At 50.9% G+C, this 20,231-nt stretch overlaps 1 protein-coding gene across 1 annotated transcript in view; it reads left to right on the top strand.

Annotated features, from left to right (window-relative positions):
• Positions 1–20,231, top strand: part of RYR1 (ryanodine receptor 1) — a 165,376-nt gene that overhangs the window by 21,031 nt on the left and 124,114 nt on the right. The window contains exons 14-27 of the mRNA XM_017887349.1: positions 2,029–2,164; positions 2,246–2,341; positions 2,428–2,546; positions 4,048–4,181; positions 4,613–4,854; positions 5,688–5,880; positions 6,923–7,139; positions 9,912–10,016; positions 10,236–10,339; positions 11,110–11,193; positions 12,557–12,864; positions 14,098–14,300; positions 15,465–15,639; positions 15,804–16,012. Coding sequence (XP_017742838.1) covers positions 2,029–2,164; positions 2,246–2,341; positions 2,428–2,546; positions 4,048–4,181; positions 4,613–4,854; positions 5,688–5,880; positions 6,923–7,139; positions 9,912–10,016; positions 10,236–10,339; positions 11,110–11,193; positions 12,557–12,864; positions 14,098–14,300; positions 15,465–15,639; positions 15,804–16,012 — 2,325 coding nt within the window. The remainder of the gene's footprint in view (positions 1–2,028; positions 2,165–2,245; positions 2,342–2,427; positions 2,547–4,047; positions 4,182–4,612; positions 4,855–5,687; positions 5,881–6,922; positions 7,140–9,911; positions 10,017–10,235; positions 10,340–11,109; positions 11,194–12,556; positions 12,865–14,097; positions 14,301–15,464; positions 15,640–15,803; positions 16,013–20,231) is intronic.

The following is a 20,231-nucleotide window of genomic DNA, read 5'->3' on the forward strand; positions in this document are numbered from 1 at the left end:
AGTGAGAACACGAGGGGGCGGTACCTTGGGAAGGGGCGGGCCTGCTGCGCTGGTGGGCAGGACCTCTGGGAAGGGGCAGGGCGTATGGCCGAAAAGGGGGCGGGGCCTGGAGAGAAGGATGGAACAAAAGAGGTGAGGGGCGGAGCCTGAGTGAAGCTCAGGGACAGGGTGAGGTTCCGGGAGGTGAGGCCAGGGGTGGAACCAGAGGTCAGAGGTAGGGGTGCCGACTCAGCGGGCGGGGTCTGCGGGGTCTGCGGGGTGGGCGGACAGAACCAGGGTGGGGTATGGGAGGTGAGGGGCCAGAAATAGATCTTTGGGCATTAGGGAGAGGAGGCCAGCTGTGAACAAAACAGAAAAAAATCTCTGTCCTTATGGAGTTGACACAGCAGGGAGAGACAGGAGATCAATAAAATAAGTAAGTAAATTGTATGGCATATTAGATGGTAATAACTGCTAAAGAGAAAAATTCAGCAGGTAAGGGGTAGGGAGTGTTGGGGTTTTGCAGTTTAAGACAGAGCCGTCAGGCAGGGTGACCTGGAGAAAGAGAGGAAGCCATGTGCAAAGGCCACAAGGTGGGAGCGTGTTTGGCATGTTCCATAAACAGTCAGGTGGTGATTGGAGCAGGGAGGCTTGGGTGGGGGAGTGGGAGGAGATGAGGGCAGAGAGGTGACGAGGGCCAGGCCTTGGTGAGGACTTTGGCCTTGGGAGCTACAGCAGGTTTTGGTCCTCTACAGTCACAGCTAGTTAGTGGCAGAGCCGGTCAGTGTGATGCCACTTTGGTTGTGCTCTCTGCTTTGAGGCACTGCTCCTCTCACTAGCGATCTGGGCCCCAGGATGCAGACACAACAATTGTTTTGTTTTGTTTTGTTTTGTTTTGTTTTTTGAGACAGAGTCTCTGTCTGTCGCCCAGGCTGGAGTGCGGTGGTGTGATCTTGGCTCACTGCAACCTCCACCTTCCGGGTTCAAATGATTCTCCTGCCTCAGCCTCCCGAGTAGCTGAAACTACAGGTGTGAGCCACCACACCCGGCTAATTTTTGTATTTTTAGAAGAGGTGGGGTTTCACCATGTTGGCCAGGCTCGTCTCAAACTCCTGACCTCAGGTGATGCACCCACCTCAGCCTCCCAAAGAGCTGGGATTACAGGCGTGAGCCACTGCACCCAGACAGTTTTGTCCTTTTTGTTGATTTCACTGTTTATAATGTCTCCCAAGTGTAGTGCTGAAGTGCTGTCTAGCTTTCCTAAGTGCAAGAAAGCTATGATGTGCCTTACTGAGAAAATATATGTTAGATAAGCTTAATTAAGGCATGAATGATAGTACTATTGGCTGTGAATTTAATGTTAATGACTCAACAATGTATATTAAATAACTGTCTTTAAACAGAAACATTCAAAACAAGGTTACGTAATAAGTGGTTGATGAAAATGCTGTCACAGACTCACAGGGACTCCCTGTATTTCCCCTAGAAGCAGTGATTCAGTATTTGATAATTCAGTGTTCATAATGACTTTATAGAACATAACTACGAATAATGAGAATTGATTGTATATGTTTTAAGTACTTTTCTGTATGTATATTATGATTCACAATAAAATAAGAAAAAAGATTAAAATATAAAAAAAGAAAGAAAGAAAAGATAAAGTGAGAAAAATCTTTCTGATGGTTGGTATGGGGAGTGAACTGGGTCAATTAGGACCAGGAGTGGGGTTCCTGGAAGTGAGTAGGATGGAAAGAAAAGTGCAGGAAGGGGAAGCGTAAACTCAGTCCTGGTGTTAATAAGGACTGAATTATCATGGACTGAATCTCATATTGGGGATAGAGTCAGAGAGGACAAGAACAGATATGAGGAGCCAAGGAGGAGAGGAGAGCAATGGGACTGATTGGGAATATGAAACCAAAGGGGCTGGTTTAGATCTGGGAACACACCGTCACTAGTTGTTGAAGGAATATGAATTAGTGAATCCAAGACAGACAAAGAAGGGAGGGCCTGGGTCTCCTATTGTGACCCCTCTTATTTTCCTCATCCTAGGGGATGCTCTCCCTGGTCCTGAATTGCATTGACCGCCTAAATGTCTACACCACTGCTGCCCACTTTGCCGAGTTTGCAGGGGAGGAGGCAGCTGAGTCCTGGAAAGAGATTGTGAATCTTCTCTATGAACTCCTGGGTAGGGGGTCCCAGTCCTGACTCCCCCGAGAACACCCCAGATCCCCAGTCCTATTGGATCTGACACCTCTTCCCCCCTCAGCTTCTCTGATCCGTGGTAATCGTAGCAACTGTGCCCTCTTCTCCACAAACTTGGACTGGCTGGTCAGCAAGCTGGATCGGCTGGAGGCCTCATCTGGTAGGAGAACCCCGGGGAGTGGGACAGAGGCTTGTGGGAGAGGATGGCTATGGCCGCTTCACCTCTCATTCTGGGCACCCTGGCAGGCATCCTGGAGGTCCTGTACTGTGTCCTCATTGAGAGTCCAGAGGTTCTGAACATCATCCAGGAGAATCACATCAAGTCCATCATCTCCCTCCTGGACAAGCATGGGAGGAACCACAAGGTTGGCCCCTCACCCTTGACCTCTCATTCTCTGAACTCTGAACGCTGACCTCTCCCCAGGGCCCCAGAACTCCACTCACTCCCTCACTTCCCTCCTCCATCTCATCTCTCACCTGTACGTCACTTCCACTGGCTTTCATCTCAAGACGGGGGTCTCAAACAATGGCTCTTAAGTTGATTCTGGGCCACAGATGTGCCTGGTTAGATCTCTGAAATGTTTTTTGTTTTGTTTTGTTTTGTTTTTTTTTTGAGACAGAGTCTCGCACTGTCTCCCAGGCTGGAGTGCAGTGGCGCGATCTTGGCTTACTGCAAACTCCGCCTCCTGGGTTCAAACAATTCTCCTGCCTCAGCCTCCCGAGTAGCTGGGACTACAGGCACATGCCACCATGCCCAGCTAATTTGTGTATTTTTTTTTAGTAGAGATGGGGTTTCACAATGTTGGCCAGGATGGTCTCGATCTCTTGGATTCGTGATCCACCCACCTCAGCCTCCCAAAGTGCTGGGATTACAGGCATGAGCCACGGGCGCCTGGCTGTTTTTTTGTTTTGTTTTGTTTTGTTTTGAGATGGAGTCTCACTCTGTCGCCCAGGCTAGAGTGGGAGTGCAGTGGCGTGATCTCAGCTCACTGCAAATTCCGCCTCCCAGGTTCAAGCAATTCTCCTGCCTCAGCCTCCCGAGTAGCTGGGATTATAGGTGCCCAACACCATGTGCAACTAATTTTTGTAATTTTAGTAGAGGCAGGGTTTCGCCATTTTGGCCAGGCTGGTCTCGAACTCCTGACCTCAGGTGATTCACCCGCCTTGGCCTCCCAAAGTGCTGGGATTATAGGTGTGAGCCACCATGCCCTGCCGGTGGTGCTGAAATGTTTTAAACATTTTCAAATATTATAGCCTTTAGGTGGGCTGTGTGTGTGTATATATATATGTATACATACATACATATATACATATACATATATACACACACACACACACTCTGTAGTTTGCCACAGCCCTACAAGTTCCTATTGCATGATTTCTAACCACTTCACACATTTATTCAGTCTGTGCAAAAGTAATTGCAATTTTGCTATTAAAAGGAATGACAAAAACCAGAATTACTTTTGCACCAACCTAATACATTTTCCACGTGGCCCCTAAAGACACAAGTTTGCAACCCCTACTGATTTAAAATTTCATCTTGATTCCTGTGTCTCTCACTGGTCCTTTCACTCTGCCCTCTGACCTCTTACCTCACTACTCCAGTATCGCTTTCCTTACATTGCTGATACTTTATCCCAACCCATGTGACCCTCCCTCAGCCTCTTGCCAGATCTTCCTTTTTGACCCCTGATCTTTCTCTGATCCCTGACCTTCCACTTTCACCACCTCCTTTCAGTCAAAATTGCCACATCTTATCCCGATGTGCTGTCCTTTCCTCCTGGCTTCCCTCCCTCCCACGGTTCTTCCATAGACCCTGCCCTGGTGCCTGCACACCCTTTGACTTCTGACCTTGACCTCCAGGTCCTGGACGTGCTATGCTCCCTGTGTGTGTGTAATGGTGTGGCTGTACGCTCCAACCAAGATCTTATTACTGAGAACTTGCTGCCTGGCCGGGAGCTTCTGCTGCAGACAAACCTCATCAACTATGTCACCAGGTCTGGCTCTTAACATCTGACCCCAGAACTCAGAACCTCTCAACCCTCTCCCTGACTTAGAGACTCCACACCCAGGTGGATGTCCCTTCGTTAATCTCCCACCCTAGGATTGACACCCAGTCCTCACAAATGTCCACTGCGGCCGCATTCACCTTGGCATCCACTCCTCTTGTTCTGTCTTCCTGGCTCCATTTCTGCCTGTTTCTCTTTCTCTCTCTCTCTCTCTCTCTCTCTCTCTCTCTCTCTCTCTCTCTGTTTTCTCTTTTTGTCTGCCTGTTTCTGTCTCGATTCTTCCTGCATCTCTTTCTCCCTGTCTCTCTCCCATCTCTCTGTCTCTGACTTTGGATGTCTGTCTCTCGCCCGCTTCCCACCACTTGGCTCTCCTCTCTGCCTCTCCCTCATCCCCCTCTCCTGTCCCATCTCTCCTGCAGCATCCGGCCCAACATCTTCGTGGGCCGAGCAGAGGGCACCACGCAGTACAGCAAATGGTACTTTGAGGTGATGGTGGACGAGGTGACTCCATTTCTGACAGCTCAGGCCACCCACTTGCGGGTGGGCTGGGCCCTCACTGAGGGCTACAGCCCCTACCCTGGGGGCGGCGAGGGCTGGGGCGGCAACGGGGTCGGCGATGACCTCTATTCCTACGGCTTTGATGGACTGCATCTCTGGACAGGTACTGAACCCTGCCAGGGGACCCTCACCCCTGGCCATTGACCCCAGTGTTTCTAAGACTCTGACCGTACACCTTGGGGTTCTCAGGATCCTGACTCCCAGAAAAGATCAACTTTTGACCTTTTATTCCTCATTTCCCAAGACCCTAACCCCAGAGTTTCCAGATTCCTAGCTCTGACTCATATCCTCATTACCTACAGAACTCTGATCCCTGAGTAGATGTGACCTCTGACCCTAGATATCCCAGAAGACCACTCAGATTACTATGATCTCTGATCTTTGACTTTTGACCCCAGGATTATTTATTTATTTATTTATTTATTTTATTTATTTTGAAACGGAGTCTCACTCTGTCACCCAGGCAGGAGTGCAGTAGCGTGATCTCGGCTCATTGCAACCTCTGCCTCCCGGGTTCAAGCGATTCTCCTGCCTCAGCCTCCCAAGTCACTGGGATTACAGGCGCCCACCACCAACCCTGGCTATTTGTTGTATTTTTAGTAGAGACAGGGTTTCACCATATTGGCCAGGCCAGTCTTAAACTCCTGACCTCAAGTGATCCACTCACCTTGGACTCCCAAAGTGCTGGGATTACAGGTGTGAGTCATTGCATCCGGTCCCCAGGAGGATTTAATCTCTGGCCCAACAGCTCAGAATCCTAACTTCAGGAAAATCCTGACCTCTGCCCTTCATTTCAGAGCTATAGGAGCATCCAAGGGAACACTTTCAATTAGGGTTTCCAAGTCCCCACAGGAACCTCCAATATCTGTCTCTTTTGGTATCATTGGTTCCGTGGGACCTGTGACCTCTGACCCCTCTCTGGTGACTTCGACGCAGGACACGTGGCACGCCCAGTGACTTCCCCAGGGCAGCACCTCCTGGCCCCTGAAGACGTAGTCAGCTGCTGTCTGGACCTCAGCGTGCCGTCCATCTCCTTCCGCATCAATGGCTGCCCTGTGCAGGGCGTCTTTGAGTCCTTCAACCTGGACGGGCTTTTCTTCCCTGTTGTCAGCTTCTCGGCTGGTGTCAAGTGAGAACTCGCCCCCGCCCCTTGGCTAGTCCTCAGTCCTAGGACTGACCCGAGACAGCTTCCCCAGTCATTCCATGGCCTCCCAGCAGGAGGCCGGGACACTGCAACCTACCATCAAGACTGACCGGTGGCCACAACCCTTACTTGAAGGTCCCAGGGACCTCCACCTGACCCCAGACTCTTTCCAATGGCCTCAGATTCTCCCTAACCCCATGTCCTTCTAGTAACCTCTGAGATAGTGATCTCAGACTCTCCTAGTGGTCTCTCGACAACCCAATTTTCTTCCAGTGACCTGCCAATGACCTCAGACTTTCCCAATAACTCCAGAATCTGATGATGACCTCATGACTCCAGACCCTCCTTGACTCCCCAATGGCCTCAGACTCTCCCAATGACTCCAGAATCTGATAATGATCTAATGACTCCAGACCCTCCTTAACCCCCTAATGACCTCAGACTCTTCCAATGACACCAGGCTCTCTCAATAATCTCTTAACAATGCCAGCATCTCACAATGACCTTTCAATAGACCCAGACTTGCCCAGTGACCCTGCTCCCAAATAACCCCAGTTATTCCAAAGTTGCCTCAATGAGCCAGTCCTTTCCCAATCACCCCAAGCTCTCTGAATGTCCATTCAGTGGTGTTTACGTTTATCTCATAATTATAACAGATGCTCAGTGACTTCTCAATGACCTTCTTCTTGATGTCCCCAAACCTTCCAATGTCCCCGAATGCTCTGTTGACCTGGGGTCTCCTCTGAAGGACTGTTCCATGACCTTGCAATCATCTGAACTCTTCTGGATTAACCGCAGACCCTCCCACTCTGAACTCCCTGGCTCTTAATTCCCTTATGATATTCCTTTGACTCTAGACTTTCTTTTATGACTTCTAAATGATCTCTAGGAGACTATGACTGCCCGGTGACCTCGGGTCTCCCCAGAACTTTCCACTGATCCCAGGACTGCTTCCATGTCCCCCACTGACCACAGAGTGTCCCCTCTGTGATACCTCCCCTCAATGATCCACATTGTCCTTCCCCAGGGTGCGGTTCCTCCTTGGTGGCCGCCATGGTGAATTCAAGTTCCTGCCCCCACCTGGCTATGCCCCATGCCATGAGGCTGTGCTCCCTCGAGAGCGACTCCATCTTGAACCCATCAAGGAGTATCGACGGGAGGGGCCCCGGGGGCCTCACCTGGTGGGCCCCAGTCGCTGCCTCTCACACACCGACTTTGTGCCCTGCCCTGTGGACACCGTTCAGGTACTGCCTGCCCTGCAAATGTTTTCTGGTGAGGCAGGGTCTCTTAGGAGTCAGAGAGAGGGCTGGGTGCCATCGTTCACGCCTGTAATCCCAGCACTTTGGATGGCCAGGCACGGTGGCTCATGCCTGTAATCCCAGCACTTTGGGAGGCTGAGGCAGGCGGATCACCTGAGGTCAGGAGTTCAAGACCAGCCTGGCCAACATGGTGAAACCCACTCTCTACTAAAAATACAAAAAGTTAGCTGGGCATGGTGGTGGGTGCCTGTAATCGCAGCTACTCGGGAGGCTGAGGCAGGAGAGTCACTTGAACCTGAGAGGTGGAGGTTGCAGTGAGCCATGATCATGCCACTGCACTCCAGCCTGGGCAACAAGAGTGAAACTCCATCTCAAAACAAAACAAAACAAAAAACAAAAATTAACATGGTGGCAGGTGCCTATAATCCCAGCTACTCTGGAGGCTGAGGCAGGGGAATTGCTTGAACCTGGGAGGCAGAGGTTACAATGAGCCAAGATCACAACACTACACTCCAGCCTGAGAAACAGAATGAGACTCCATCTCAAAACAAACAAACAAACAAAAACAACCAACATTTTGGGAAGCCAAAATGGGGGCCTCGCACTCGCCCAAAATTTCGAGACTAGTCTGGGTAACATAGCGAGACTCCATCTTTACAGAAAAAAAAAGTTTTAATATTTAAAATTTAAACAATTTTTTAATATTTAAAAATTTAAACAATTTTTTAAAAGGAGTGAGAGTGGTGGAGAGCTGCCCTAGAAGCTGGGAATGTTGTTGTTTAATAGATGGAGAAACCGAGCACAGAGAGGCAAAGGATTCTGTCAGGGCAGAATCACAGTCTCAGGGAGTCCTCACCATTGCCCCTCAAAGAAAAGGTGGCTCACACCTGTGATCTCAGAACTTTGAGAGGCTGAGGCAGAAGAATCGCTTGAGTCCAGGAGTTTGAGACCAGCCTAGGCAACATAGTGAGACCCCCGTCTCTACTAAAAATTAAAAGTTAGCTTAGGTGATGATCCACGACTATAGTCCCAGCTACTTGGGAGGCTGAGATGGGAGGGTCTCTTGAGCCCAGGGATTCGAGGCTGCAGTGAGGCAGTGAGCTATGACTGTACCACTGCACTCCAGCCTGGGTAACAGAGCAAAACCCTGAAAAAAAAAAAGGAAGGAAGGAAGAGAGAGAGAGAGAGAGAGAAAGAAAAGAAAAAGAAAGAAAGAGAACCAAAGAAAGAGAGAGAGAGAGAGAGAGAGAGAGAGAAAGAAAGAAAGAAAGAAAGAAAGAAAGAAAAGAAAAGAAAAGAAAAGAAAAGAAAAGAAAAGAAAAGAAAAGAAAAGAAAGAAAGAAAAAGGCTGGGTGTGTTGACTAACGCCTGTAATCCCAGCATTTTGGGAGGCTGAGGTGGGCAGATCACCTAAAGTCAGGAGTTCAAGACCAGCCTGGCCAACATGGTGAAACCCCATCTGTACTGAAAATACAAAAATGAGCCAGGCGTGGTGGCATGCACCTGTAATCTCAGCTACTCAGGAGGCTGAGGCAGGAGAATCACTTGAACCCGGGAGGTGGAGGTTGCAGTGAGCCGAGATCGCAACTCTGCACTCCAGCCTGGGCGACAGAGCAAGACTCTGCTCAAAATAAGAAAGAAAGAAAGGACTGTTATTGCCCCCAAGTTACAGTTGAGGAAAGCAAAGCCCAGAAACGCTAAGTAATCTATGCAATTCACACGGCAGATCTGAACCCAGGTGGTCTGATTCTGAAGCCTGTGGTCCTATCCACTACGATTTTTTGGGCATATCTTCTATCCCAGGTCCCTCATGGCCCACTTTCCCTCCAAGCATGTCCCTACATGCCTCACTGCAGCCTCGAATCCCCGGGCTCAAGAGACCCTCCCATCTCAGCCTCCCAAGTAGCTGGGACTACAGTCGTGGATCATCACCTCAGCTAACTTTTAATTTTTAGTAGAGACGGGGTCTCACTATGTTGCCTAGGCTGGTCTCAAACTCCTGGACTCAAGCGATCCTCCTGCCTCAGCCTCTCAAAGTTCTGAGATCACAGGTGTGAGCCACCTTTTCTTTGAGGGGCAGTGGTGAGGACTCCCTGAGACTGCGATTCTGCCTTGACAGAATCCTTTGCCTCTCTGTGCTCGGTTTCTCCATCTGTTAAATAACGAGGTTCCCAGCTTCTAGGGCAGCTCTCCACCACTCTCACTCCTTTTAAAAAATTGTTTAAATTTTTAAATATTAAAAAATTGTTTAAATTTTTAAATATTAAAAAATTGTTTAAATTTTTAAATATTAAAAAATTGTTTAAATTTTTAAATATTAAAAAATTGTTTAAATTTTTAAATATTAAAAAATTGTTTAAATTTTTAAATATNTTGTTTAAATTTTAAATATTAAAAAATTGTTTAGATTTGTATTTTTAGAAGAGAAGGGATTTCACCATGTTGCCCAGACTGGTCTTGAACTCCTGACCTCAGGCAATCTGCTGCCACCTTAGCCTCTCAAAGTGCTGGGATTACAGACGTGAGCCACCACGGCTGGCCCCGGATAATTCCTTAATTCTGAGGATGCTAATCCCTCACCCATCTGAGTGTCAACTCTGGAATCAAGCCGAGGGATGGGGAGCAGGGCTGCGGGACAGCGGGAAAGGGGGTGCTGGACGAGCCTTCCAGGGCTCACAGGTGTCCTTGGGAAGAGGGGTCATGATGGAGGAGGGTAGAGGGACCTTGGGGATCTCAAGAACGTCCCTGTGTCCTTAGATCGTCCTACCACCCCATCTGGAGCGCATTCGGGAGAAGCTGGCGGAGAACATCCACGAGCTCTGGGCACTGACCCGCATTGAGCAAGGCTGGACCTACGGCCCGGTGAGGGGCTGCCCGCAGCCTGCGGGAGGCCGGCTATACTTGTGGTGCCAGGAGGGAGAACGGCTCACCGGCGGGGAGGAGGGAAGGACCACAGGGCACCAGGGGGTCCTTGGACTGAGGGTGGCACAACTAGGGTTGGAGGTCAGGGGTCACGGTCTGGGCATGCGGAGAGTGGGGAGGAAAGGGGAGGCTGAGGAGTTGACCCCGCATTTTCTTCAGGTTCGGGATGACAACAAGAGGCTGCACCCATGTCTTGTGGACTTCCATAGCCTTCCAGAGCCCGAGAGGAACTACAACCTGCAGATGTCAGGGGAGACGCTCAAGTGAGGGCCCAGAGGAGCGGGGGGCTGGGGCCGGCCGCTGGTGCAGTGAGAGAGGGAGGCATGGAGAGCCGGGGCAGGAGGTAGAGACTGAGAGAGAGAAGGATGGAGGGGACAGGGATTGTGAGACAGAAACAAACGGGGAGTGGCCGGGCACGGTAGCTCACACCTGTAATCCTAGCACTTTGGGAGGCCGAGGTGGGTGAATCACTTGAGGTCAGGAGTTTGAGACCAGTCTGGCCAACATGGTGAAACCGCATCTCTACTAAAAATACAAATATTAGCCGGGCGTGGTGGTGCACACCTGTAATCCCAGCTACTCGGGAGGCTGAGGCAGGAGAATCGCTTGAACCCAGGAGGCAGAGATTGCAGTGAGCTGAGACCACGCTACTGCACTCTAGCCTGGGCGACAGAGAGATTCAGTTTCAAAAAAAAAAAAAAAAAAAAAAAGATGCAAACGGAGAGCAAGAAAGAGACAGAGGCAGAAGGAGAGAGAAAGAAAAGGCAGGGATGGAAAGAGAGAGGGATGCAGAAAGAAACATGAGAAAGCAGCAGACAGGAAAAGACAGACATGGTCAGTTATACAGACAAAGATGCAGGGAAAGACAGAAGTCACGAAGCCTGAGGCCAGGATCAAGAGAGACAGGGCCAGAGCATCCCAGACACTGAAGCAGCAGAGGTAGAGGGAGCTGGAGACCCTGAGACCTTGGGAGGAGATGGGAGCAGAGAGCTCTGAGGGGTGTGACCTGTTGCCCCGGCTTCCCCACCCCCAGGACTCTGCTGGCTCTGGGCTGCCACGTGGGTATGGCGGACGAGAAGGCAGAGGACAACCTGAAGAAGACAAAACTCCCCAAGACGTGAGTGTGGGCGGCCAGGTCCTGTCTGGGGATGGACTGGGGGCTGGGGATGCCGTACTAAGGGCTAGGGAGGTTGAGGGATCTTGTGGGGAAGTTGAGGTTAGAGAGAAAGGAGCCTTGGGTTAGGGCAAAGGTCACAGGGTCAGGTCTCTGTGGTCAGAGGTAAATGTCCAGGATTGAGGAGTTAGGAACTCCAGAGAGAGACAGAGGGTGTGAATCCAGGATCCAGTGTCAGGATCCGCCCAGAATCAGGGAAAATGAGAGCAGAGGTCACATGTCCACGTAAGGGGTAAGGGGCCAATGGTAAGAGGTGAGAATCCGGAAGTTGTTGGAGTTGTATAAGTAAGGGATCCTGAAATTATAGGTGAGCAGTTACAGGTCTTGAGTTCAGAGGTCAAGGACTCCAAACCCAGGAGTTTGGGGGCGATGAGGCCTGGGATCAGAGTAAGAAAATTCAAAGTGGGCTGGATGAGGTGGCTCACACCTGTAATCCCAACACTTTCGGAGGTTGAGGCAAGAAGATCACTTGAGCCCAGTTCAAGACCAGCCTGGGCAACCTGGCAAGACCCCTCTGCAAAAAATTTAAAAATTAGCAGGGCTTGGTGGTGGGACATGCCTGTAGTTCCAGCAGCTTGGGAGCTTGAGCTGGGAGAATTGCTTGAGCCCAGGAGTTTGAGGCTGCAGTGAGCCATGATTGCACCACTACACTCCAGCCTGGGTGACAGCACGAGACAAGAACCTCAAAAAACAAAAATAGCTGGGCACAGTCGCTCATGCCTGTAATGTCAGCCCTTTGGGAGCCTGAGGTGGGCAGATCACCTGAGGTCGGGAGTTCGAGACCAGCCTGACCAACATGGTGAAACCCACTCTTTACGAAAAATACAAAATTAGCTAGGCATGGTGGCACATGCCTGTAATCCCTGCTACTCAGGAGGCTGAGGCAGGAGAATCGCTTGAACCCAGGAGGTGGAGGTTGCAGTGAGCCAAGATCATGCCGTTGCACTCCAGCTTGGGCAACAAGAGTGAAACTCCGTCTCAAAAAAAAAAAAAAAAAAAAAGGAAAACCTCAAAGTTAGTGCTGAGAGGTCCGAGAGAGTTCCAGGGTTAGAGAGAGGGGTCCCAAAGTCAAGACAAAGGGGACCAGAGGTTGTTGATGTCAAAGCCCTTGCTAGGGTCCCATGATCCTAGGGTCAGAAGCCAGGAATCTCAGTTTATTCTAAAATTTCATGGAACTGCAACATTAGATCAAAGGTCAGAAATGCCGAAGCTGAGACAAGGGTCAGCAGTCAGGGATCCCATATAGTGCAAAGCCCAGAAGTGGAGGTGAGGACCTTGTCCCACCGAGTCCCTGCCATGCCTGCAGGTATATGATGAGCAATGGGTACAAGCCGGCTCCGCTGGACCTGAGCCACGTGCGGCTGACGCCGGCGCAGACAACACTGGTGGACCGTCTGGCAGAAAATGGGCACAACGTGTGGGCCCGAGACCGTGTGGGCCAGGGCTGGAGCTACAGTGCGGTGCAGGACATCCCTGCGCGCCGAAACCCACGGCTTGTGCCCTACCGCCTGCTGGACGAGGCCACCAAGCGCAGCAACCGGGACAGCCTCTGCCAGGCCGTGCGCACCCTCATAGGTTACGGCTACAACATCGAGCCTCCTGACCAGGAGCCCAGTGAGTGCTCACCCCCGGCCCTGACCGCGACTCCTACCCCAACTCTGACCCCAGCCCCGACCCCGATCTCTGACCTCACTCAACCCCCAAACGAGCTATATCTTTTATTTATTTATTTATTTATTTATTTATTTATTTATTTATTTATTTTGAGACAGAGTCTCACTCTGTCGCCTAGGCTGGAGTGCAGTGGCGTGATCTCTGATCATTGCAAGCTCCACCTCCTGGGTTCAGGCCATTCTCCTGCCTCAGCCCCCCGAGTAGCTGGGACAACAAGCGCTCGCCACCATGCCCAGCTAATTATTTGTGTTTTTAGTAGAGATGGGGTTTCACCGTGTTAGCCAGGATGACCTCGATCTCCTGACCTCGTGATCCACCTGCCTCGGCCTCCCAAAGTGCTGGGACTACAGGCATGAGCCACCTCGCCCGGCCCAAATGGGCTATGTCTATCACATCGAGCAGACTGACCAGGAGGTCAGAAAGGACTGACCTCTACCTGAAACTCTTACCCTTACCCCAGTTCCAACTTGGAACCTGGTGGAACCACTTCCCTTGACCTGACTCCAGCCCTGCCTGGGCTGACTGCAACCCAGAGCTGTCAGCCTAGGAACCCAATGAGTGCCAACCCCACCCTTGACTCTGACTCCTGACCTCTAGCTTTGACCCCTAATCACTAATCTCTGAACTGTAGCTACCACATGGAGGCACCCAACCAAGGGCTTAGAGAGCCTGTCATCCCTACCCCTAACGTGACTCCTGACCTATCACTGGCTTCCAATCCCAGCCTTGACCCCAAACCCTGGCCATGGTCCCCAGCCTTCAGTTTCTCAACGCTTGGCCCCAACCTGAGTTTCCATCTCTTCCATAACCCTGGCCCTGACTCTCCAATCCCAGTCTCAACCCTTGATTCTAATAAACCCTAATCTTGACCTTTAACCCCAGACCATAACTCTGACCAGTTCACTGACCTGACTTTTTCCTTCTATGTCTCTGCCAGTATCCCTGTTCTCTGAGAACTCTGACTGCTACAGAGATGAGGGTCTCTCTCAACAGGTCCCTACCTCTCTCTGACTATTCTGAGGTTCCCCAATTCTCCTCTAACTCCAAGAAATTGACCCTCTTCCAAAAGTTCCCCAAAGCCCTTACTGTCCCTGGTCTCTTCTACCAACTTCTCAATGTCTTGGGATCCACTTTCTCCCCAGCTCCTCTGACTCTGCCTGGCCTCATTTATAGGTCAGGTGGAGAATCAGTCTCGTTGGGACCGGGTGCGCATCTTCCGGGCAGAGAAATCCTATGCAGTGCAGAGCGGCCGCTGGTACTTCGAGTTTGAAGCAGTCACCACAGGCGAGATGCGAGTGGGCTGGGCGAGGCCCGAGCTGAGGCCTGATGTAGAGCTGGGAGCTGATGAGCTGGCCTATGTCTTCAATGGGCACCGCGTGGGTACCTCCCTGGGCACCATTCTGCCAGGTCCTGTGGTCTTTCCCACAGCTTGTCTACTCTGGCCCTGCCTCTGTCTGTGCCTCACTCTGTCCTCACTTCCTGCATCTACTGTACCATTCATCCACCCATCCATTCATCCATTCAACCATGATTCATCCATCCATCGATCTGTCAGACATCCATCTATCCAACCAACAATTCATCCATGTATCCATCCATCCATCATCCATCCATCCATCCATCATCCATCCATCATCCATCCATCCATCCATCCATCATCCATCCATCCATCCAGATAACCAACCATCCATTCATCCAGCCAACATAGGGAGACCCCATCTCTACAAAAAATAAAAAAAATTAGCCAGGCAAGGTAGCATGCACATATAGTCCCATCATCCAACCATCCATCCATTCATCCATCCATCCCTTCATCTGTTGTCTATCCAACTGACCAGCCAACCATGCATCCATCCATCCATTCAACCATCCATCCATCATCCATTCATCCCTCATCCGTCCAACCAACCATCCATCCGTTCTTCCAGCCAACTGTCCATCCATTCATCCAACAACCGTCTGTCCATCCAACAACCATTTATGCAACCATCCTTCCCTTCCTCCGTCTATCCATCATCCATTTATCTATCCTTGCACCTATTTAGACTTTCTTCTTTCTCTGCATCAACCCAGGTAGATTCTCAACTTTCCAGGCATTCTTCTGTCCAGTCATATACTCAACTTCTCATCCATCCATCTGCCTCCTTAGCCATTCATCTATTTTGTGCACAGATATAAGCATATATGGATCTGTATGGGGGACACTGATAGGTTCATTTTTCCTTTCCATCCCTCTGCTTACTGCTGCTTCCAGCCCCCCACTACCACTATGGTGGTCTGCATAATGCCAGCCATGGCAACAGCAGATAACCCAGGCAGAAGGGATGAGACAGAGATTAGAGGGGAGAAAAATTCCTGTGATCATGGTTGCAAATGTGAGGAAAGATGGAGACACTGTGGGGTGACCCTCTTCCATACCACATGCCCTGAACCTGACACTTTGAATGTCTGTCTTCATATATCTCTCCCTCCCTGCTTCCTTATCTCTCTATTTCTCTGTGTGTCTCCCCACACCATGTCTTCTCTGGCCCTCCTCACAGGGCCAGCGCTGGCACTTGGGTAGTGAACCATTTGGGCGCCCCTGGCAGCCGGGCGATGTAGTTGGCTGTATGATCGACCTCACAGAGAACACCATTATCTTCACCCTCAATGGCGAGGTCCTCATGTCTGACTCGGGCTCAGAAACAGCCTTCCGGGAGATTGAGATTGGGGACGGTGAGCGCTGAGACCCCTTCACGTGCCCTTTCTTGTTTTCCTCTGTCTCTCCCGACCCTGCACCGCCCTTCTGCCTCCAGCTCTCCCAGCCCTACCTCCTCCCCTCGGCTCCCCCTGCCCTGCCCACCTGCCCTCACCCCTGCCCATCCATCCCCTCCCACCAGGCTTCCTGCCCGTCTGCAGCTTGGGACCTGGCCAGGTGGGTCACCTGAACCTGGGCCAGGACGTGAGCTCCCTGCGATTCTTTGCCATCTGCGGCCTCCAGGAAGGCTTCGAGCCATTTGCCATCAACATGCAGCGCCCAGTCACCACCTGGTTCAGCAAAAGCCTGCCCCAGTTTGAGCCAGTGCCCCTTGAACACCCTCACTACGAGGTAAGGACTGAGGCCCCTCAATGCCTCCTCGTCTGCCTCCAAAGCTCCTTCTTTCCACAGTGCTCTTCCTCGAGTTTCTCTCTTTCCTCCATGTTAGCACACAAACCACGTGGAAGCAAGTGTCAGGGTAATGGGCTCGCGGGCTATATGACTCGGGGTACAACTTTGGCAAACCACAGCTTCCTGAGGTCCAGGTGCCTCACCTATAAAACAAGGGAAACCCTGCCTGGGCAACAAGCAAAACTCCATCTCTAAAAATAAAAAAAAAAAATTAAGTCTAGGCATGGTAGCTCATGCCTGTAATCCCAGCACTTAAGGGGGCTGAGGCGGGAGGATCCCTTGAGCCCAGGAGTTCAAGACCAGCCTTGGCAACATAGGGACGATTTTGGAGGTCGAGACCAGCCTAGGCAACATGGTGAAACCCTGTCTCTACCAAAAATACAAAAATTAGCCAGGCATGCTGGCTTGTGCTTGAACCCAGGAGGCAGAAGTTGCAGTGAGCCAAGATCGCACGATTGCACTCCAGCCTAGGTGACAGAGCGAGACTGTCTCAAGAAAAAAAAAGAGAAGAAGTCTGAGAACAAAGCAATACCCCGNTCTACCTGAAACTCTTACCCTTACCCCAGTTCCAACTTGGAACCTGGTGGAACCACTTCCCTTGACCTGACTCCAGCCCTGCCTGGGCTGACTGCAACCCAGAGCTGTCAGCCTAGGAACCCAATGAGTGCCAACCCCACCCTTGACTCTGACTCCTGACCTCTAGCTTTGACCCCTAATCACTAATCTCTGAACTGTAGCTACCACATGGAGGCACCCAACCAAGGGCTTAGAGAGCCTGTCATCCCTACCCCTAACGTGACTCCTGACCTATCACTGGCTTCCAATCCCAGCCTTGACCCCAAACCCTGGCCATGGTCCCCAGCCTTCAGTTTCTCAACGCTTGGCCCCAACCTGAGTTTCCATCTCTTCCATAACCCTGGCCCTGACTCTCCAATCCCAGTCTCAACCCTTGATTCTAATAAACCCTAATCTTGACCTTTAACCCCAGACCATAACTCTGACCAGTTCACTGACCTGACTTTTCCTTCTATGTCTCTGCCAGTATCCCTGTTCTCTGAGAACTCTGACTGCTACAGAGATGAGGGTCTCTCTCAACAGGTCCCTACCTCTCTCTGACTATTCTGAGGTTCCCCAATTCTCCTCTAACTCCAAGAAATTGACCCTCTTCCAAAAGTTCCCCAAAGCCCTTACTGTCCCTGGTCTCTTCTACCAACTTCTCAATGTCTTGGGATCCACTTTCTCCCCAGCTCCTCTGACTCTGCCTGGCCTCATTTATAGGTCAGGTGGAGAATCAGTCTCGTTGGGACCGGGTGCGCATCTTCCGGGCAGAGAAATCCTATGCAGTGCAGAGCGGCCGCTGGTACTTCGAGTTTGAAGCAGTCACCACAGGCGAGATGCGAGTGGGCTGGGCGAGGCCCGAGCTGAGGCCTGATGTAGAGCTGGGAGCTGATGAGCTGGCCTATGTCTTCAATGGGCACCGCGTGGGTACCTCCCTGGGCACCATTCTGCCAGGTCCTGTGGTCTTTCCCACAGCTTGTCTACTCTGGCCCTGCCTCTGTCTGTGCCTCACTCTGTCCTCACTTCCTGCATCTACTGTACCATTCATCCACCCATCCATTCATCCATTCAACCATGATTCATCCATCCATCGATCTGTCAGACATCCATCTATCCAACCAACAATTCATCCATGTATCCATCCATCCATCATCCATCCATCCATCCATCATCCATCCATCATCCATCCATCCATCCATCCATCATCCATCCATCCATCCAGATAACCAACCATCCATTCATCCAGCCAACATAGGGAGACCCCATCTCTACAAAAAATAAAAAAAATTAGCCAGGCAAGGTAGCATGCACATATAGTCCCATCATCCAACCATCCATCCATTCATCCATCCATCCCTTCATCTGTTGTCTATCCAACTGACCAGCCAACCATGCATCCATCCATCCATTCAACCATCCATCCATCATCCATTCATCCCTCATCCGTCCAACCAACCATCCATCCGTTCTTCCAGCCAACTGTCCATCCATTCATCCAACAACCGTCTGTCCATCCAACAACCATTTATGCAACCATCCTTCCCTTCCTCCGTCTATCCATCATCCATTTATCTATCCTTGCACCTATTTAGACTTTCTTCTTTCTCTGCATCAACCCAGGTAGATTCTCAACTTTCCAGGCATTCTTCTGTCCAGTCATATACTCAACTTCTCATCCATCCATCTGCCTCCTTAGCCATTCATCTATTTTGTGCACAGATATAAGCATATATGGATCTGTATGGGGACACTGATAGGTTCATTTTCCTTTCCATCCCTCTGCTTACTGCTGCTTCCAGCCCCCCACTACCACTATGGTGGTCTGCATAATGCCAGCCATGGCAACAGCAGATAACCCAGGCAGAAGGGATGAGACAGAGATTAGAGGGGAGAAAATTCCTGTGATCATGGTTGCAAATGTGAGGAAAGATGGAGACACTGTGGGGTGACCCTCTTCCATACCACATGCCCTGAACCTGACACTTTGAATGTCTGTCTTCATATATCTCTCCCTCCCTGCTTCCTTATCTCTCTATTTCTCTGTGTGTCTCCCCACACCATGTCTTCTCTGGCCCTCCTCACAGGGCCAGCGCTGGCACTTGGGTAGTGAACCATTTGGGCGCCCCTGGCAGCCGGGCGATGTAGTTGGCTGTATGATCGACCTCACAGAGAACACCATTATCTTCACCCTCAATGGCGAGGTCCTCATGTCTGACTCGGGCTCAGAAACAGCCTTCCGGGAGATTGAGATTGGGGACGGTGAGCGCTGAGACCCCTTCACGTGCCCTTTCTTGTTTTCCTCTGTCTCTCCCGACCCTGCACCGCCCTTCTGCCTCCAGCTCTCCCAGCCCTACCTCCTCCCCTCGGCTCCCCTGCCCTGCCCACCTGCCCTCACCCCTGCCCATCCATCCCCTCCCACCAGGCTTCCTGCCCGTCTGCAGCTTGGGACCTGGCCAGGTGGGTCACCTGAACCTGGGCCAGGACGTGAGCTCCCTGCGATTCTTTGCCATCTGCGGCCTCCAGGAAGGCTTCGAGCCATTTGCCATCAACATGCAGCGCCCAGTCACCACCTGGTTCAGCAAAAGCCTGCCCCAGTTTGAGCCAGTGCCCCTTGAACACCCTCACTACGAGGTAAGGACTGAGGCCCCTCAATGCCTCCTCGTCTGCCTCCAAAGCTCCTTCTTTCCACAGTGCTCTTCCTCGAGTTTCTCTCTTTCCTCCATGTTAGCACACAAACCACGTGGAAGCAAGTGTCAGGGTAATGGGCTCGCGGGCTATATGACTCGGGGTACAACTTTGGCAAACCACAGCTTCCTGAGGTCCAGGTGCCTCACCTATAAAACAAGGGAAACCCTGCCTGGGCAACAAGCAAAACTCCATCTCTAAAATAAAAAAAAAAATTAAGTCTAGGCATGGTAGCTCATGCCTGTAATCCCAGCACTTAAGGGGCTGAGGCGGGAGGATCCCTTGAGCCCAGGAGTTCAAGACCAGCCTTGGCAACATAGGGACGATTTTGGAGGTCGAGACCAGCCTAGGCAACATGGTGAAACCCTGTCTCTACCAAAATACAAAATTAGCCAGGCATGCTGGCTTGTGCTTGAACCCAGGAGGCAGAAGTTGCAGTGAGCCAAGATCGCACGATTGCACTCCAGCCTAGGTGACAGAGCGAGACTGTCTCAAGAAAAAAAAAGAGAAGAAGTCTGAGAACAAAGCAATACCCCGTCTCTACAAAAAATAAAAAAATTAGCCAGGTGTATAGTATGCACACATAGCCCCGGCTACTCAGGAGGCTGAGACTGGAGAATTGCTTGATTCCAAGAGGTCAAGGCTGCAGTGAATTAGCCAGATGTGGTGGCACATGCCTGTAATTCCAGCTACTTAGGGAGCCGAGGCAGGAGACTCGCTTGAACGCGGGAGACGGAGGTTGCAGTGAGCCAAGATCATGCCATTGCACTCCAGCCTGGGCAAGGAGAGCCAAACTCCATCTCAAAAAAAAAAAAAGTTAAAGGCTGCAGTGAGCTGTGTTCACACCACTGCACTCCAGCCTAAGAGACAGAGCAAGACTCTATCTCAAAAACAATTTTTTTTTAATAAATAATTT

This window comes from Rhinopithecus bieti, unplaced genomic scaffold, assembly GCF_001698545.2.
Source record: "Rhinopithecus bieti isolate Rb0 unplaced genomic scaffold, ASM169854v2 scaffold_15776, whole genome shotgun sequence".
Lineage (NCBI taxonomy): Eukaryota > Metazoa > Chordata > Mammalia > Primates > Cercopithecidae > Rhinopithecus > Rhinopithecus bieti.